The 19,824-nt window shown below is 49.3% G+C and overlaps 2 protein-coding genes across 6 annotated transcripts in view; one reads left to right on the forward strand and one right to left on the reverse strand.

Annotated features, from left to right (window-relative positions):
• The window catches only part of LOC119443144 (conserved oligomeric Golgi complex subunit 1-like), a 91,374-nt gene extending 88,825 nt beyond the window's left edge, over window positions 1-2,549 (reverse strand). For all 3 annotated transcript variants that reach the window (XM_049662593.1, XM_049662592.1, XM_037708302.2), the window contains exons 1-4: window positions 2,288-2,549; window positions 2,173-2,217; window positions 1,980-2,046; window positions 1,517-1,599 (exon numbers count right to left, since the gene is read on the reverse strand). In XM_049662593.1, coding sequence (XP_049518550.1) covers window positions 1,517-1,599; window positions 1,980-2,046; window positions 2,173-2,217; window positions 2,288-2,370 — 278 coding nt within the window. In that variant the 5' untranslated portion in view covers window positions 2,371-2,549. The remainder of the gene's footprint in view (window positions 1-1,516; window positions 1,600-1,979; window positions 2,047-2,172; window positions 2,218-2,287) is intronic.
• Window positions 2,550-5,632: 3,083 nt separating this feature from the next.
• The window catches only part of LOC119443145 (band 4.1-like protein 4), a 132,835-nt gene continuing 118,643 nt past the window's right edge, over window positions 5,633-19,824 (forward strand). For all 3 annotated transcript variants that reach the window (XM_037708306.2, XM_037708304.2, XM_037708305.2), the window contains exon 1: window positions 5,633-6,228. In XM_037708306.2, coding sequence (XP_037564234.1) covers window positions 6,142-6,228 — 87 coding nt within the window. In that variant the 5' untranslated portion in view covers window positions 5,633-6,141. The remainder of the gene's footprint in view (window positions 6,229-19,824) is intronic.

Genomic DNA, 19,824 nt, shown 5'->3' on the forward strand with positions numbered 1-19,824 from the left:
TCTGTGCCATATGCTATATGTGCGAGTGAAAGCATGTGAGGTTGAGCCGACGATGGTGGTTCAATCCTGCGTGCGCAATGGAGGAAGCGCGCCGTCTTCCGTCGTGCACAAGGCACTGGGGGGAGGGAAGGGGGCATTCTACTCTGGTGGCAGTTGCGCCATACACAGCTGCATGGACCTTATCTTGAAAGCAATCTGTGGTGGGGACAGAATGTGCCGAGTGCTGAATGCTTCGTGTGCGCTGTGTTCTTGCCGGTTAGTTTGCGTTGAAGCGAGAGGCAGCACGAAGGTCAATTCGCTAGCTGCTGCTGCCGCACTTTCTCACTCCAGCGTTTTGACAGCTAGTGTGCATGGGCCTCGAGTGAGATGTGTTCATGTTTGCTTGCGCGCGCGTGACACCAGGCTTGTTAATTTAGTTAGTAGGCAAATGTTTCAAAGTTTATACGGCCAATAAAACTATTATCCTGACTTCGTATAGCTGTCTACTAATTTGGTATCGTAATTGATGCTGCGCCTTTCAGGCGAAATTGCAACATTTTTTTTTTTCCCAGAGGTATCGGTAAGCTGTCATTCGTGACTTGGGAGTTCCTGCCATATGAGCTTCAAGATTTCCGGCAGCCACCAAACAAATTAAAAAAGAAATGTTTCAGAAACCAGAAATTAAGCTTGGGACTGGCACTGTATGGCCCCATGTAGTGTGTGCATAGGGACAAATGCCTCACACACTATTGCCAACACTCAACCACACCTTACTCTGGTAATCAGTGGGTGTGTTTTGTCCCTGTGCACAAGGTATGAAGAAATTCAGTTCATGGTTTTATTTCTGCCCACCAGGGGCGGTATTCTGTAACAGTCTACCTAGTGGACTGTCAATTTCGGCTGTCGCTGATTGGCTGCTGCTTGATGTGCAGGAAGGTGCCAGCCAGTCTCCTTCCTGCACGTCAAGCAGCAGCCAATCAGGAACAGCCGTAATGGACAGTCCACTAGGTAGACTCTTACAGAATACCGCCCCAGAAGAAAAGGACCCTTTTCATTTTCTTTTGAGACTAATATTAACCTTTATTAGGGAGCTTTATGTTTTTGCACACCCAAAGTTATGGAACGCGAACTGCCAGGCATACAAAAGATTGAATGCAAAAGAAGTGAATGAAGTACAAAACAACACAAGCAGGGTGTGAGGCTTTGTGAATGAGAGTACGCTTGGGTGCACTATTTATAAAACTTTCTATTACTGCCTTGACAATGCAGTTCCAGTCTTTTTCTTTTTTATTATTGCCTGTCAAACCATGTGAACTTCCTCTTTTGAACTTTGGGTTTAGTGTTTGCAACCATGGCTATCTCTTGATTTCTGCCTAATTGCATCTGTTCCCACAGCTCCACAACAGGTGCAAGAACAAGAATTGAATCCTGTTTTCAACACCTGACATCAGAAGATGAGGTTAATTTAATAGAACTTTTGCATACAGGATATTTAGTAGAGCTCCCGCCCACCTAAAAAACCAGAAAGGAGACATACTCAGGACGAGCAGCCACTGGTGTTGAAGGCTTGCCCTGCAAGCTTTGGCACTGTTCCGTTAATTGGGCCACGTACTGTTTCACCTGAAAGGGAAGACGTGTATTTGCAACTGTGTGAACCGAACTGAACGCAAGCTGCACAACGCTTGCGTTTGCGTGAGCACGTTGACAGCCATAAATAATGTGCATCTGGTGCTCAAGTGTTTATTAATTTCAAGAATCAAGAATTCGTAACGTAGTGTCATTATAGTAATGCCGTAGTGGCTGAGACCGAACTAAATTGGGCGACAGTTTAGGATATACTTCGCTCACTCAATATCACATTCGTGCTCACTTACAGAACTTGACAGAACACGGAGGCTGTGAGAAAGACAATATCCCTGTGACCACAGCGCACAGCTGGGATTGACACGTGCACTGCAGTGCACCGTCAAATCGACGGAATAATGAACCGAGTCACTTACATTCGCAGACGTTTGCTGCATTTGACCGATGGTGTCGGCGGCCTCGATCAGATCTCTGTACCGTTCCCTAAGAAAGCAAACGAAACAACAATATTTTGAATCGATCCGGACCGGCTACAAAGCAAACCGAATGCACTACGGCAGTTCAGAGGTGCGAAAAGGCAGTGGTCATCAACAGTCGTGTAGCACTTACCCAACCATCTGCCGCAGATCTTCTTTCTTTTTTTCAATTTCAGTCCTGCGAAGAATAAAACATGTTAGACATTGCCCCAATTTATCGTCAGTACGCAGTAAGATAAATCGCTCACCTAATGCTCTGCTCGATTTCATGGATTTGCTTGATGCTGTACTGCTCAAAGAGCAAGTCTGTGCCACCAGATACCAGCTTCATGGCGATATATGACAGGGGCGTCAATTAGCAGCGATTACTTTTTGCTCTCTACGCAGAGCCGTGCCATGAGATCACGCCAGCCTTATTTTCGTGGAACAGTAAATACAATGGGGTGCGATGTTGTATAGTTGTACCGTCACAAACAGAAACTCGGTGACCAACGCAAGAAACAACCGCTAGCCGCTAAGCCCAGTGTGGCAAACTGCAACTTGCCTGCGCGACAAATATAGCATAAAACAAAATAAATTTGGCACCAAGAATTTATGCAAAGAATACACGTAAATATTTTATTTTGGCCAAATTTTACCAAAAATTTACTTGTGGTATCTTTTTCTTTTTTTTGCGTAAGGAATGGTCGCGGTGTCGCGTGGTTGGTCTGCAGCAGTCTGTAGCTGCTGGTGAGGCGCGTGATTCAAATAGTCTGCGTCTGCATTTATACAGTTAACCCTTTCGCAGTGACTTAATTATTCTGCATTTTAAGCGCTCAGAAAGTGTCTTGCACCGTGCTACAACTTTCTGAAAGCCAAATTTATTGGTTACGCTTATGTGTGAAACTGTGATAGTTTCACACTAACTGAAATGCTCAACTCCCCCCCCCCCCCCGAATCTTGGTCTATCCCCCGCTACAGTGCCCCCGCTGTGGGTATGTGCCATATTATGAAGGCTTCTCATCATCATCATCATCATCATCATCATCATCATCATCATCATCATCATCATCATCATCATCATCATCATCATCATCATCATTATCATCATCATCGGGTGCTTGATGTGCGCGCGGCACATGAACACTAGACGGGTTCCCTGCGGGGAGCAAACTTCAGGGGGTGGGGGACAACGCAGTAGAAGTGAAAGACGGCCAGTATATTGTCACCAGTATATTGTAACTCCCCCCCCCCCCCCCCCTTTCGAAAAAAAAAAAAAATCTGGCTGCACCACTGATTGTTGCGCGTACATTGTTTCGCTTTTTGCCGGTTTTTCATAAGGTTATCATCAGGTTATCATTATCAATTTATCGCTCGGCGCAAGATGTGTTGGATCCGAAATTACTTGACTGTTGTCCGTCACGAATAGTGCTGTTCTCACGCTGCCACCAGCAACGACTCTGGAACACAGTGCTGTGGAATGTACAGTGACGGCCGCTCTGTGTTTTTATCCAGCGGCCGTGGTACGCGCGCAGCGATTCAAATGCAATACTCGGAGTACATGACTTCCGAGGCTTCCGGCGCTCTTAGCGCCACCGCGGCGGGCTAGCTGGGCTCTGGGAACACCGATGCATTATGGCAGCGATCACCCAGCGCTCACTAGAAACGCAAAAAAGCGCCGGCCGGGCCATGCGCCCCGAGTATCGCGTTTCAATCGCTGAGCACTGTACATACGGTGATACATGCTTAAATAGTGAGTGGACTTGACCCGTCAGGTCAGATTCGACGTCCGATGGCTGATCAGAAGTTCGATGAAAAGCAGCGTGGTTTACACTAATATATGGATTGATGCAGTAATAATTGATTGATTGATTGAAAAATCCATGCGACCAATCCAACAAGCTATAAAATTAATATCCTCCGATTAAAACTACCATGAAAAAGAAAGAAAGTGTGCTTCTGGACTGACTTTTACAGCAAACACCCTCACTTGAGAACGTACAATTTGAACAAATCGGCGTTTGCGAGCAATCAGCTTGCTCGGCTGGTGAATTGGTTTCTCTGGCGGATGCGGAGGGTGTTCCAATTAGGCGTTTCTTATCTGGCGAAACTCACTATCACATCGTCGGCACAAATACGTGCGGCCAAAGTGCACAAATGTGCGGTGCTCAACTATAAGTGTGAGCGAAGTAAAGCTGTGTTGGCTTCGAAGTGTTTCAAAACATGCATGTCGTGTAATTGAATTTAAAGGGACTCTAAAGAGAAAATTGATTTCACCTGTACAAGTAACTTACCCTTCTACAATACTAACAACACCGCTCTTACCGCGAGAATACGCTCGGTATAAGCCAGAACCTAGGCGTAAGAAGGAAAGGCGGGTGGCGACGCCGCCTTGAAGTTCCCGCAACAGCTTGCCGTGACTTCATGGATTTTGACGCGTCTACTAGGGCCTAATTATTATTTATCTGTAAAAATGGACTACATTGTGTTCTAAATGAGGCAAGGGACTGAGTATGGCAAGTTTCGAGACCTTTTACTAAGCCAACGCAGTCCAAATACGCAAAAATAAATTGAAATCCGTGACGTCACATCGGCGTTGGGGTGTCGGTGCGAAAAAAAAATATAACTTTGATCCTCATTTTCTCTCCAAATAACCAGCCTATTTTATGGCGAAATTAACGAGAGTTTTGAAAGAATGCGTATTTATCAGTGTAAACTGATTTAGTGTTTCACACTATAGTGCCCATTTATTGGGTGATGAATATCCATTCTGGACAGATATCCATGGATATCCTTCAGGTATTTACAATACGCTTTACGAAGTCCAGCACGACTCACAACGTTGCTGAAAGGATGCTGGAAGAAAGGTCTTCAAAAGAGTGGTATAAATGACGGAGGCGAAACGCGTGCTAATTAAGACAGTGAGAACATTGTTAAGAAGTCCGCAAGCTGGAAAAAAAGGGAAAGGGAAAGTTGTTCCCCTTTGGTTATAGTTAATATTTCGAGCTTCGCTGATGAGAATTTTATCTTTCGTAAGCACATTGTAGCATAGCCTGTAACCTTTACAGTTTCAGAAGCACCACCCACATTGAGAGAACCGCTAATTTTGTTAACATTCTGGTCCAGAATGATGATGATAAGTGGTTCTTGAGGGAAAGGGAAAGGTTGGCGCTATCTTCTGCAGCCCTTGAGGGAGCACGGCTCAGCGCCAAAATGATAAGTAGAATTAGCGGTTCTCTCTCTATGAGTGGTGTTTCAGAAATATTCAAAATTACCGCTCTTTATACTACGGTGCAGGTGCTGCCAACTGGCGGCATTAATGTGAGACGTAAATCCATAAATGACTTCCGAGACTTTAAAATACGTGGCCTCCAAGATTGCGTTATTACATGGTGCGCTGTTACAGTTTCTGAGGCTACAACAAAGTAAGGTTTGCTTCTAACGTACATAACTAGGTAGCGCTACTAAACTGCTTCGTCGTTGCATCTCTACTTGCATTATTTGTCTACTTCCCCTTACTTGCTTCATGGGGCGCAGATACTAAAAGTACGTCTACAGGTTTGCGTTATTTACGGAGTAGTGCGCGGTGCTTCTGAAAACAGGTATGGCAGCCTTCTGCATCCTCTGTATGTAGCGTCGTTAAAAGAAAGGTAAAACGAACAGCAGTAGGCGAGAGGGGCGATTGCGGGAAAGGGCGACCGCGGAGAAGACTGTTGTCCCTCCCGACAAACGCCGCCGCTCAGAAGCGAGGCACCACTTCAGGAAAGGTGTGCAACAGGTTCGCACAGGCCGGCTAGTGGTTGATTGTCTCCGCGGTCGTTCTCGTTTTTCTCTCCCTCCTGGATTCGGAGCTGCTGCTTGGAGCAAGCGCCGTGGAGTCATGTCAGAAGAAGCGCCGACGGCTCCGCGGCATCTCCTGCTGCCACTGCTGCCTTGAATCTGGATTTTGACGCGCGCCAGAGAGTTCCACTGTTCGTCCTCGGAATAGGCGTCGTCGCATTCTTGACGGGCTTCTGAGCCCGGGGGAATCTTCTCGTTCGGAGTGCCAACACGACCGCCGCGCGAAGATCCTGTTCTCTGCCGGCGAGTGACCACACGCCGCCGTGAGCGCGGTGCTTTCGCCATGAGGTGCTGTTTTGGCGAGAAACCCAAGACCTTCCACTGCAAGGTGGTCCTCCTGGACGAAACTGAACTCATACAGGAGATACAGGTGAGCGTTCTTCGTGCACACGCGTTCGTACAACGCTCCCTCACTGAGTGTTTACCCTCTTTCTTTCTTTCTTTCTTTCTTTCTTTCTTTCTTTCTTTTTTTTTTTTTTCCGGTCGCATACCGCGAGCAAGACTATCGATGGTGCTCACGATGTTTTAGGCCGTCTCCAAATGGTTGAGATATTACCGAGTCTCCCTGCTTTTGCTCGTATGAGCACGATTTAAAGTGAAGAACCTAGTTTTAATTTTCACAACATCCTAATTGTAGCGGCGGTAATTGGCAAACTGAATTCTATACGGGAAATAACATAATGTCTTGCGCGTCTCATTATATATGGACTTATGAAAATCGCGTGCTTCTTTTTCGCATTTTGTACCGGTGCAGGCCACCGATGACACGGAGGACGCATGTGTTGCAAGATCCATGGGCCAAGTTTTCAACGTTAGGTACAATTTTTAGTAACTGATATCTTCTGAGCGACTCGAAAACGGCTAAACAATGTGGCGGGACTGGCGTCCTGCTTGAAATTGAGTGCGTAATGAAGGGCGCAGTATTACGACAGAATGCTGACATAGCTTTCCAATACTTGTACGGCACATTACGCTGACAGCGCTGTGATAGCCGCATGACGGCGCCTCGTTTGCAAATAACAGACATCCAAGTACTCGTACTTTATTGGAGTAGTTCTATTAATACACTCCTCGAGCTATCGCTCAGGTAATCTCGTGTCAAGAATTTGATTTTCTACACAATGTTGTGGCCGCTTCAGACAAAGAGCTGTCACAGACAGCTTCTGAATAGTATACAAACAATTTAGAACAGCACACGCTCTATGCAGTCGTGCGTATACCCTTACATTTAACGGCAGTTCTGCCATCCGCGGAGCTGCACTGCAGCGGCATACCGTAAGCAGCTGCATGACCGCAGCCACTGTTCTGCTCAGCATAATGCAGACCTGGCCTGTTTGGCGCATGTTTAGAAGGGAGTCGAACAGCGCAAAAATACGTACAATGAGGACGACAGACAGCGCGACAAAGCAGGGAGGCTCGGCGTTCTGGGCAAGATTTGCAAAGGCCCCCAGGTAGCTGTGGGCTTTGTCAAGCTGCCTCTACGAAGAGCAGCTTTTGCCTACAGCTTCCTTCATCAGTGTGATGATGAAAAATCACCATCATAATTACTGTTACTATTATTATTTGTCCTTCTCTATTTTAATCACGCCAAGCTCACGGTGTCCCATTGTGCACGTCGTGTGCTACTTGAGCGTCGCTCCAATCGTCACCTCCTTTGCTCGCACCTTGCTCAGTGCTTCAACAACCCCCCTCCTCATCGAAGGTGCAAATTACGCATTACAGATGCATGATATGCGATGCCATAAATCACGCCTTGGTGCCGTACTGCTCTGTAGAAACCCTCGCACGCGCTTCGCCGTGGCGAAGAAAGGTCTCTCAGCTTACGAGCAGCGCCCTTTCCAAGAAAGCGTCCGCCTCATCAAGTGTGTTCGTCTTTGGCTTCCTATTTCAGCATCTCCGACGAACGCTGATCCGGAATTTTTAGCGTATAATACACGAAAGCAATCTACGAGGTAGTACTTGAAGCTCCTTGTATTTGACGTTTATATGTATGTGTTACCCAATGCAGAGTAATAACGAGCTTGATTAATTTACATGCGCGGATGACATCTGTTTACTGTCTAAACTGACGTTGACCACAAGAACAGACGAATAAAAATAGAAAGAGAGAGAGAAAGGAAAACGACAACTACTCAAGGCAAGGATTGTTTAAGAGCAAGTGTTTCTTTCTCTCCGTCTCACGAATAAATTAGTGAAATTAACAGCGTATGTCGAGAGTTTCGCTTTGGAAAAGTGATAGTCACATAGCTTTTTAAAATTGAAATAGTGGACCTTACGAGCATTTTCGGGTGGATAGCATGTCTCGAAGCGCAAAAGTTTTCGAAGAGAGAGAGAAAGCGAAATTTCTTCACAGCCAATGCATCCTTCCTCAAATCGAAAGCTGCATTGGATACTTCCTTGCATAGCCACCACATTTTCCATCTAAACTGGCTGTACGTCAAGGTCGCGAGGAAATGTAACTTTGTGAGGAATTTTGTGCATCCAAAACAAAGACCATCCCTACACTGGCACTCAATTGGACTGCCTTCGCTTAACGTCATTGACGTTCATGTCTTAATTTGCGCTCGTCATATCATGTAAAGTGACTGAAGCCTAATTTCCGCTCGTCAGCGGCTGCATTCCGCTGGTACCGGAATGCAAAACAAACTCGTGTTGTTAGTCTACTTCGGTGCATGCTAAAACACACACACACACACACACACACACACACACACACACACACACACACACACACACACACACACACACACACACACACACACACACACACACACACACACACACACACACACACACACACACACACACACACACACACACATGTGGGCAAAATTAACCTCCCCAGTGAAAGACGCCCATTCTGGAGGATGGGCCCAGAATTCTGGAGGATAGGCCAAGTGGCACGTACCCAGTCACACATGTAGTGACCCAAGTTGGCGTGAAAGAGGTTAGATACTTACGAACATATCGAAAAGTGCGGGAATTTCCCAAATAATACTAATCGCATTAATATTCCATTTGCTCTTGTCCTTACAACGATCAGCCTTTACTCTGCCCTTGAAGACGACCGCGCTAGAAATAGGTTGCTTCATACTATTATAACTCGTGACACAAGTTAATCTCTCCCTTTTAAGTATACGGATGAACCGTGTGAAAGTTTCCTGAAACGAATAAAAAGGATAACTGTTTCGAACGTGTAAAATTAGATTTATGTTGCTAATTGAGTGATGCGGAAAATTAGTTTATGAAGCTCAGCTAAACGCAAATCATTATTTCGCATCTCGCAGATGTGCGCGGTGCAGTCGAAGTTGCGCTCTGTATAGAAATTTGGAGTTTACGCGCCTTTTGTACACGGAATCGGTCTCGTGCGCACGCAGCCGTGAAAGAAATGACGAATCCATAAAGGTGAGTTTAAATGACCAGCGAGTCACGAGTGGCGAGGCTGTGGAATCGTTAGCTGTGGGGGGGCTTCCTTGGTAAGGGGTCCGTGATCGAACAACACCGCGCAAAATGCCTGCTGCCCGTCGGCTTGGTGTGCCGAGGCCCCGGTTGTTTGAAAACGCAAGGCTTTGCCACTTTTGTATTTTTATCGGTGTTTTCCTATACATGGCTTGCACTGACGTCACTTCCGCCAATGCTGGGTTAGGTTTCCGCCATACCGGAGCACCCGGAGCACCACCATATGGCACCACGCTGTTAGTCGTATGCGAATGGCACTGTTTTGCAATGGCTATTTGCGCAGTTGTTGGGTGTTGCAACCGCAGTAAAAGCAGCTCGAGGAAGGAGTCGGCAAACACGAACCTTTTTCGGCTTCCGAAGGTTGTGGAATGGCAAGACGAACGAACGAAAGCTCTAGCTCGAAGCGGCGCAGCCTGTGGCTTGCGCGTATCAAGCGTGCTGATCTCAAGGGCGATCTCCCAAGCATTCGAGTGTGCGGCGCCCACTTCGTAACAGCTAAGCCTGCGCAATATTACATAATGCGCACTTAACGCTGCACTAGAATCAAATTTGTTTGCATTTGTAGGAAGACCGTCCAAGCTCTGTGAAGAAACGACCCCGGACTGGGCGCCAACGCTTTTGCTAGGCTACAAAGCAAATAATGAAGGCACTGCGCGCTACGAGCGTGCTGCAAGGCGATGGTTTAAACGAACGACTCCCGAAGTCGACGCGGTGACCGCTGCACCGGCAAGAGCTTTTGGAGTCGGCGCAACGCCACCCGAAAACCGCTACGACGACGGTGACGACGACCGCACACACACAGACAGCCCGTTGAAAACTGTTGAAATCAAAACATACATGTAAACAATGCCGAAATATCGATCCAAATAAAGCATGGAAAGTACGCACATCATTCTCCCAGCCACAAAACACTCGCGCAAGCTGCATATCCTGTTTGAAAATTTTCAGACCCTAGCACATAAACTCCGCTTTTGCGTGATTGTTAAATGGACAGTATCAGTTCGTTTCTTCTCTGCACCAAGCTCCAATCTTGCGTGTCTCCAGCACGCACCACTTACTAACCAGGGAATGCCTCTGAATGTTATAAACAAAATGCGGCATGGAAAACAGGGGCTGCAGCCTACATCCCCTAGTAGGAGCACCTTTTCTCCTTGCAGCCGCTTCGCCGACAGTGTTTTCACCCAACCGCTTGTGAAGTAGTTGTGGGATTCAAGCGATTTATAAGCCTTCATTTCCTCCAGTGTCGCGAAGCTTGAAGAGAAAACTAGGCAGTTTACAATGCATCCGTGCGAGACCTCGGGGAAAGCGCTAACGTCCATCGTCGTATCCGCACTCAGTCGCAACGTGTACGGGTCCACATCGTCGCACAGTTTCACTTTTTCTTGATATCGTGCACGCGCCGAACCGATCAGTCCTGCGTAAAATGCCTCGTTAAACGCAGGCCTACTGTAAACGGGTGGCATTTCTCGCGAGGAGCGGTGAAATCCGCTTAGAAAACACAGTGAGACCGCATAAGCGCACGCGATCAGATGCGAAGGCGGCGCGCGCGGTGCTCCGGCATGGCGCGGACGCAGCGGCGCGGGCGGACGTGACGTCACGTGCAAGCCATGTATACATTATTCGTTCGTTCAGCTGTTTGTTTTGGCTGCGCAGCTTGAACGCTAGCACTTACTGTGTCTCTGAGGGCTGCTGATGGACCCTGCCTCTCACCCCTATTTCCGCTCACTTCTTTTCTTTCTTGCCCGCTGATGGTTGCGGCCATCCATGACTCGCGTGTCTCCGCTGCGCATGCTTAGCAGGCCGGCACGGCAGAACGCCGCTGACGTTGCACAGAACGGTGATTTTCTCCTCCGCCGTCGGCAAGGAGAGAGCCACTCCCCCGCTGTATAGTCTGTGGTATATAGTGACTCGTCAGTCGGTGCCTGCTTTTGTCTGTCTCGAAGCTTGCTGCTTCCCTGGCAACTTGACTTTCGAAGAGACGAAAAATGTCTCGATCTCTTTGGCTAGCCATCTTGTCTGTTTTCTCATTGTAAAGGCTCCTCATTCACACTAGGCTGACACGACACCGATTTTGGTCTGCCGACTGTTGGCGACAGCAGTTTACAGGACGGAAAACGCTGTGGCCAACGGTTTAAAGGAAGGAAAACACTGTCGCCTACAGTCGGCAGACCAAAATCGGTGTCGTGTCGGCCTAGTGTGAATGAGCCTTAAGAACAGCCACGAGTCATCGAATTATAATTATAGCTGACCGGGCCTGACCAGCCCTGCGATCTCATACGCACGGAGTATGAGTTTTCGTTTGTTATTTTGACCTTCTCACCAACTGCATGCTTCGCTAAGTCATGCGGAGAAAGTCTGATGAAAAGAAGAGTGAAATATGCATTTGCGCTTTTTATTGTGATCATGCATGCCTTCTTTTAGTATCGGTTCAGATGTCGAGGTAGTAATGATATGGATGACGAGGCAGTGAACCAGTCGCGGGGCGACCGTGTCCGATAGACAAGAGAAGTTTCTTCTCCTCCTCCGTGTCCTCTACTCGGGTCTGTGCCAAGCAATATCGCTATTAGACTTGCTTCAAGGCTGCTGCGCGGTTGCGTGCGCGATTAGTGCTGCATTATGCGCCTATCGACCCAACGGTGTGGCATACAAACCTGCGAAACAAGGACACGGGCGCGTGTTCCTGTCATGTGTGTGGTCGTTAAGATGGCATCTCTCGAAGGTGCCAAAGACATGCGCGTCGGTGCTTGTTTGAGTCGCCCGTGGGATACGTTCAGCTGCTGAAGCTTTCAGTGCGGAATATATAATGTTGACCCAAATGCACGACTCCGGTCGTGATTACAGATGGCGTGTTTGAGCCACATAACGAATTAAGCGCACAGTCTTTCGTGGCCGGTTGTCGTACATACAGCTTGTTTCAGGTGGTAGCTGCAGAAATGCTCCCGTGCTCTCAAAGCACGTGTTCGGCAAGCTTCGCACCGGCTTGCGAGATGAGTGTCGGTCGCAGATGATGTGGAGATTTCGAGCGCTCAAGCTGACCGCATATTGACTGCGGAACGTTTGACCTGGTTAACCTCCCTACTTTCCCTTACGACTTATCTATCTTTCACTCTATGGACATTGGGCAAAGTCTCACGCTTATAAGCGCCTGCCGTGTGAGTTCTTGCGAAGCGAGACTCGTTTTTCTGTCCACTCGAGCTGTCCACTTTTATAAACGTGCATGTCTCTTTGCTACGCAACTTGAGACAGAGGGGCCCGGTAGCGCATGCCCAACACGGGACACTTCCTGGATGTACGTGTGCATATGACGTGCGGCGCGCCTTCTTGTTGCCTTTCCCGGGAATGGCTGGTTGCTAGGCAATCAGGAACGTTCTCAGGTTTGTTCTTGAGATGCAGCGGTAGGGAAAGTTGACAGCAGCTTGGCTCCTGACAGTTGACACGCGCGTCATCGAGGCTTCATGGCTCGCGTGTACAAGCGTCTACTCAGGGCTTCATACATTTCGAATAAGGTGGGGGTGCTAGTGATGGCCATGTCAAGAGTGCGAGAGCGGTTTCGTCTTGATTACTGTGGCTAAGTTAACGTGTAACTGAATGCCTGAAACACTCTCCCGTGCACACGCTGCAACAGTGACTGCTCTATTTCGCTCCTTGATTTTCAGGAAGCTATACCTCAGTCCTACAAGACAACGGTAGAGGTTGCCAGCGCGCATTCCGTAGTGCAAGACTCAAGAACTTTAGATAAGTGCGGTCGGGGCTGTATATCATCTCGACAAGCACTGAAATCTGGCATCATCGCCATTACTACTAAAGAAAGCCGTCTTCCCCCGACAGAAGGCGCGTCTATCAAGGGTCTTTAATTACCACAGCTGTCTCAGACGGTGTTGATGCATCATGCTGCAAGACGCCTGCTTGGCACGAGATCGAAGGCTGCCCGCATGCATGCGGTTCCTCCTGGCTTTATTACGGCGCCTGCGCTTGTTCCGCGGCTTCCGGCGCCTCCGAAGTCTGTGCAGTACGGTCCCGAAAAGCAATCAAGGACAACGCTTTTGACGACTGCACGCGGACGTTGCGGACGCCGCCGTTGAAGCGGGCAGGGGCAATTTGCGCCTACGCTCTTCCCGTGGGAAGCAAATGACCGCAGGAGGTCTCCGTCGTTTGACCGTACAGCCGGCGACCACCGCGGGCTCAAGTTACGACCGTGCCGAACGGCACGGCCGTCGCAGTATATTGCCGCACTTGTTATACGCCCAAGGTCACGGAGGCGTGCTAAAATAGGTGTTCACAGCTTGCGTTTCTCTGTCCTTCGGGAGTAATAACATTTCGCTATCCTCCTGCGTCTATCTCGTGTATTTTATCTTTTATTTTTCGCGCTTTTCCATCGTAGTGGCTCAAATACTGGGAAACTAAGTTAGAGAGACGTTGCACACTGGAAAAACTCGTCCAGTGCTCAATTTACTCGGCAGAGAGGCTTCAGCCCGCCGCGACATTAACGAAGATGCGCACACATTTGCGAGGAAGTACGTACTATTGACCAAAAAAGTTTACGGACCACGGGATGTCAGAAAATGCGAAATATCCGAGCAGCCTTTAAAAGTAGCCGGTAAAACCGTACATCACAATGTTGTTCGCATATAACAGTAGAGGCTGGAAATGGGAATACCAGGCTGCATTTTGAGGCTGCGTAGATATTCAGCTTTTTGTCCGATCCCTTGGTCCGTAAACATTTTTGGTCGATAGTACCTGTCGTGGTTGTGGCAGATAATGGGTTCACTGCCATTGCCTTTCTCTACTTGTCACCTGTCTTACTAACACTCGATAATGAACGAACTCATCTGTGAGCAGGAGCTCTCGGCACTCTGCATGGTTACTCGTTAATTTGTGTACGCCGTGGTTGCTGGCACGGAACGATTCTAAACCGCGAGAGAAGCGAATTGGCGCTTCAGCTATTACCACTGCCATTAGTAGACTCTTCCAGATTACACAATTGCAAGCTGCTCTTGTACGTGGGAAGATACATCCTGATTGGTTTTTTTGTGCGTACGGTGGGGTCAACCACGTTACGCACTTAAAGATTGCGCTATGACTTTTTTTTTTTTTTCTCGGAGGCGAGAGGCCTGAGTATAACATTTGGGTAGGGCTTTTTCGTGCAATTGTTTCCTTTTCCTCGCTGTGTTAAATTAATTACGAAGGAGCGATGAAAGTTGAAATGCTCAGTGAACAGGATAGAAACAGTTTCTGGTCATCGTTTTTGATCAAACACTTTGGAGCACTGAGATCGCAGCAAAAAAGTTCTGTCCGCGCTGTTCTTCCCATATTCTCCCGAAGGTGTTTCAAAACGGGAACTGGGGATTCCTCAGAGAGAGAGAGAAAGAGAAGAAAAGAAGGCAGGGAGATTAACCAGAGTAGCATCCAGTTTGCTAACGTATTAAAGACGGGGCAACGAAGCAGAGAAATTATAGGGAAATTGAAGGCACTTATAATGAAGATCCACCTTCACGCACAATGAGCCATGCCGCTCCCCAGAAACGCGTCTGCAATAGAGGCGATGAAGGGATTCGAAGTTTTCGATCCTATACAACTGAAACTAGCCCGCCATATAGGGAAAACTGGCAGAGGTAGTAGTAGGATTCGGACCTCACAGCTGTGCAGAATGGAGCTAATCAAAAGCAGACGTGGAGAGAGCAAGCAGCACCTGGAGGTCGAATAAGCGCCGTTGGGTATATGTGGCACGGTAAACCGGTCAGCGGGTAAGAATGTATTTGTGTCACGAGTTAATTGTTTTCTAGCTCATTTATTTCGGCGCTTATTTAGGATTTCTTTCAGACGGAACGCTAATACACTAAATGAAAGAGGGATGACGCTGACTCCGGGACACTTGGTGAGCCCAAGACTGCTTGGGAACTGGAGTCATTCATGTTCTTGAGAGACAAAGCTCTATACAATTCGGAAAGCCTTGTTATCGTTGATACACAGAGGCGGCCTTCATTATTGCTTGTTCATCGAACGCTGCAGCTAGGTTTACCGCTGATCGTCATGTGTTGTAGCTTAAGTCAGCCACTCAGCTGTAGGGATAAAGGATGGTTGGGTTGTTTTAAAGCGTGCAGGTCGGGGTGAGGTTGCGCATTGTCATTATAATGTGGGCTGCGCATTGGAGTACTGTGCGCAGTGTAGTTTCATCGTGGTGGTAGGGTGGGTCGTATACACAGACCCACTTTCTCACGCTCCCTGTCCAAATGCTCAAATTCTGTTCATATGTCCCATTTACGTCACTCAGCGTATAGTGGAAACTAGAGTTAGCTGATACACGAATGCGTTCTTGAAAGTTTCGAGGTCTGTACGGCGCTCCTGGACCATGGTCAATCACGATGGCCAATGAAAGTCAGATTGGTGAATGACACATCTTGTTCACGTGCGAGTAATTTTGTCGATTTACCTCGTCGACGCCGGCTCTGACTTTCATGACGCTGCACGGATTTATCTGGCGGTGTGGGCTTCCCATCGACCTGGCTTCGTCGATGACAGCTCGCCAAAGGGAGGGAAATGGGCGCCACCGCCTGGCTTACCGGCGGCGGTCGTTCTACCTGTACGCCCACTGAATCGGCCTGCAAGCGGCGCATTCGGCGGCAATGCGGGTATGCATGCGCCCGCCGAATGACGGCTGCCCGTTCGCCTCCGCTGTCCTTGCGCGTGTCGCTCCTCGACGGCAGACAGCCGCAATGCTGGCACCTCGAGGCGAATGGGCGCACGGGCGGAGTTTACGATGATTTGCGCAAGCGGCCATCTCGAGACGACTCGAGCCGCCGCGCCTTTCTCGAGGTCCCGTGTCGGTTTCGCTGGCGCACGAGCGAGCGAAAGGCGCCCTCGAGCGAAAGGCGCCCTCGTCAACGGGATCCCTCCTCGCGGGGGGCTGGCGAATGCCTCAAGTTTGGCTGAAGTTGTGCCAAGCGCGATACATGAAAAGAACGCAGCCATGTGTCGCCACATTTGTTTCACCGACGTGTACAAAAGTGAGCAAACAGTTTCGAAGGCTGAATTATCGCGAGCTCTTGGAGGCGAACACTCGGAATCGAGGGCCTTGGATTCAACGAAGAGTGCCTGTCTTCGGCCATTGAAAATCCGCGAGGGCGGTATTCAGCGGCGGAAACTTTTACGAGGTATTCGCTTCTCCCGATGTGTTTCACTCGAGAAGCCCGCTTGACGTGGGAAGACAGGCGCCTTGAGGGTTTGTTCATTCTTATGTCGCACGCAGGCTGTAAAATACCAAGTTGGGGAGAGGAAAAGGGGGTCGGCATTGTTCCGGGAAGCCAGGCTTCCTGGCCGCATCGAGTTTGTACAAGATCAGGCATCCGCATAGCGTTCGGAAGACTGATGATCGCCATTGCGTGCGCGCGCCTCCGGCTAAACGCAGGCATACCCTGAACATCGGCCGGATGATTTCGCAGGCTTGGTTTGCAGCGGCGGCATCTGTATCATCCAGATCTCGGGCGTGCTCGGGGATACTCGCCGTGGCGGCGCGTGCTGCGGGGTTCAAAGGTCGCGGCGGTGGCACGCGCGATGCCTGCGTGACCTGCCGGGGTCACCGCCTCCGACGCTGCGGGAGAGCAAAGCGCCGCGTTGCTGGGGTTGCTGCTGCCCCTCCCACGCCCTTCAAGGTCGCCCTGTAATCTTGGCCACCGCGGGCTCGGCTGCAGCTCACACGGCCACACCTCGGTGCCGTTCTCGGTGATGCGTTCCAGCGGAGCGCCGCTGCACGCTGTATTTGAGTCAAACATGTTTAGCCGGAGATTATATAGTGTATATGGTGCACCAATGTGTGTCTTGAGGCGAAACTCGCATGCATTTAGCGTGCTGTTTGGGGATAGCATGACTGATTTGGATCGAAATGCCGTGGTATGTCTTACAGTTGACAAATTATAGCGCTCCAGCGGTTGCTGCAGCAAGAGAGGCCGCGAGCCTGCTCTTGTTGTATTTTTTTTTAATTTCTTTTAGGAATAATGGAAAATAGTCAATGTGCGCGGCAAACTACAATAACTATTTACAAACAGTGCAAGGGGAGGGGGCATGACGTGAGTTTTCTCTCACTCTTGAGGCCTAGTGCATGTAGCAGCCTCGTGTTTGTGTGTATGTGACGCGCATCGCCGCGACAGCCGCTGACGCGCCAGCCTCGCGCTTCTGAATCTCATTTCAAAACCTTTTGCGAGAAGGTGCACGGCGGCTTTATATTCACTGTGTCAAGGAACAGACTCCAATGGGCTGTTGCCTTGTTGTATTCTCACTGGGCACTGACAGTGAAGCTGAAACATACCAGATAGAGGGGCTAAATAATCAAACTCTTAATTACACGGCTCTAGTCGGTCCGGTATTTCTAGAGCATCACGCTGTGCACTCTAGAGCAATCGCTGGTGCTCGCGTAGATTCGAGACTGTGCAGTGCTATTAGCGCCGCGCGTGCGACCTGATAAGGCAATCATGTCTCGCTATCGAATTGGCGACAACATTCGCGAAATTTCGCATCTGTTTATATCGAGCGTTTCTCGCCGAGCCATAGCATCATGGCCACAAGGAATGGCTTGGACTATGAGTCGTGTAAGAAAAAGTGACCAACAGCGGTCCAACGAGAGAGTTCCGCCAGAGGGACTTGTCCTCGTCAGAGCCATTCGACAAACCTCCTTGTCGTAAGGTTGGCTCAGGAGACACTTCCTGTGCCAGCACTGTTAATCACTTCAAGTCTCCGTTTCCCCGTGCACAACTGTCTTGTCTCTTTGAGAACAAAGTGCTTATCTCGCTCTGAGAGAATGAAAGCTACATGAAGCACCTGCAGCGCTGTAGACGAGCCAACGCTCTCGCGTGACGAGAAACGCATAACTGTAAACTCTTCTTCGCAGCCCTAGCACATATAGTATATGTCCTTCGACAACAGGCGAGTCCAGTTTGTCCAAGCCCTGCCCGGAAATCCGGAATGCCGTTGCAGCCGCTCCCCACGGCGCTGTTGACGACGAGGGTCGTAGGGGGCGATAGAGGGGAGGGCGCAAGGTGAAAGGAAAACGGTCTCGCACGGTGCCCGAGGCCATCGGCCGGGTCACGTTGCGCATTGCCGGAATTTTCGCAGAAACCGAAGCAAGACACAGGACCGGCGAGCGAAGCAAACAGCCAAACTATGCAGTGGGATGGCCTGGAGAAAGGCGGGGGAAGCGCAAACTACAGCCACAGGTTCTGAGAAGCGTGTAATTACACTCGGGCCATTCTGCCTATTTCTTTCTCCCTGTTTCGTTGCAGAAGACCGCCCCCTTTTGTGCTGTATGCGTGCAGGTACTTGAGCCGAAGCCCTTTCCACTTGTCCTTCCTCTATTTCGCCTGCTCTGGGTGGCCGTCGGGCGGGAGCACTTGTCGGTATCGCCCAAGGGCCTCGGGAACAGGGCGCTCACCAACGGGAAATGCGCGTAGAAATGGCTTTTGTAAAGCCTTCTCGGCAGCATGGCTTCGCCTGCGCACACGTGTCGGTCGTTTTACGACGCTGCTCTTGTCTTTCGCCTCGCGTCTTCCTGCCAGTCGATGGGGCCGTTAGGAAGACAGGGAGCGACTGACAAGTCATTCTCTTCACCGAGGAGCGTTTCTTCGACGAATGTCGAAGCCACGTTCACCCAAAGTTCATTGGTTGACTTACGGGGTTTGACTCCCCTAAAGCGACACTCGGGCAATGCCATAGAGAGGCCGTGGTAGAGGGCTGCGGGTTTAGTTATGCACTGCGGCGAGTCAAAGCCGAGTACCGTGATTTTTCAGGTGTGAGCTGCGTACTTTCCACCAATCCACATATTTGATATTTTGACCGCTCCTCGCAGCACGGGATGGTGTTCAAGTAAAGACGGGGATGACAACGCTCAACCGAGCACACCGCCTGGCGCTGCCTCAGAGACAGTTTGGTCGGGACATTAACGCAGCGATGTTCAATCACTTATAGCCGAGATATGTACACTTGTAGTCTTCCGGAGGTCCGACGATGGAGTCGACTCCGAAGAAAAGTTAAGCTGCATTCGTGAATGAAATGATTAAATCTGTGGGTTAAAAACAAGCGAACAAAAGGAAGAAGAACAAAAAAAGAAAGACAGAAGGGTAAGAGAGTAGTCCCCACGTGGCCACAATGTACAGAAGTTGGAATTCATAAAGGCGGTGGGTACTCAAGCTTGAGTATAGACGGGTTTACTGTTCGATGTATCAGCTGCTTCTGGGAGGCTAACGCTCGGCATTTCCACAGAGCGAGCATTCCACAGAGTGGCATTCGCACAGTTATATGGCGTGCAGTTTAAAGGCCGTGTATGAGGCACTCAGTGGCGGCATCGTGTCACGACCAGCTGCAGTATACCGCTCTGAACTTGTCATCGATAGGTCGCAGCTACAGTCATAACTGTCCCAATTCTTATTGTTGTGGTTTCAACGGAGTCTCGTAAGCTGTAATACGCTTCTTTCGTGTAGCAAGGATGTCACTGCTAATATGAGAGGCGGGTTAACTGCAG

The sequence above is a fragment of the Dermacentor silvarum genome, chromosome 2 (genome assembly GCF_013339745.2).
Source record: "Dermacentor silvarum isolate Dsil-2018 chromosome 2, BIME_Dsil_1.4, whole genome shotgun sequence".
Taxonomy (NCBI): domain Eukaryota; kingdom Metazoa; phylum Arthropoda; class Arachnida; order Ixodida; family Ixodidae; genus Dermacentor; species Dermacentor silvarum.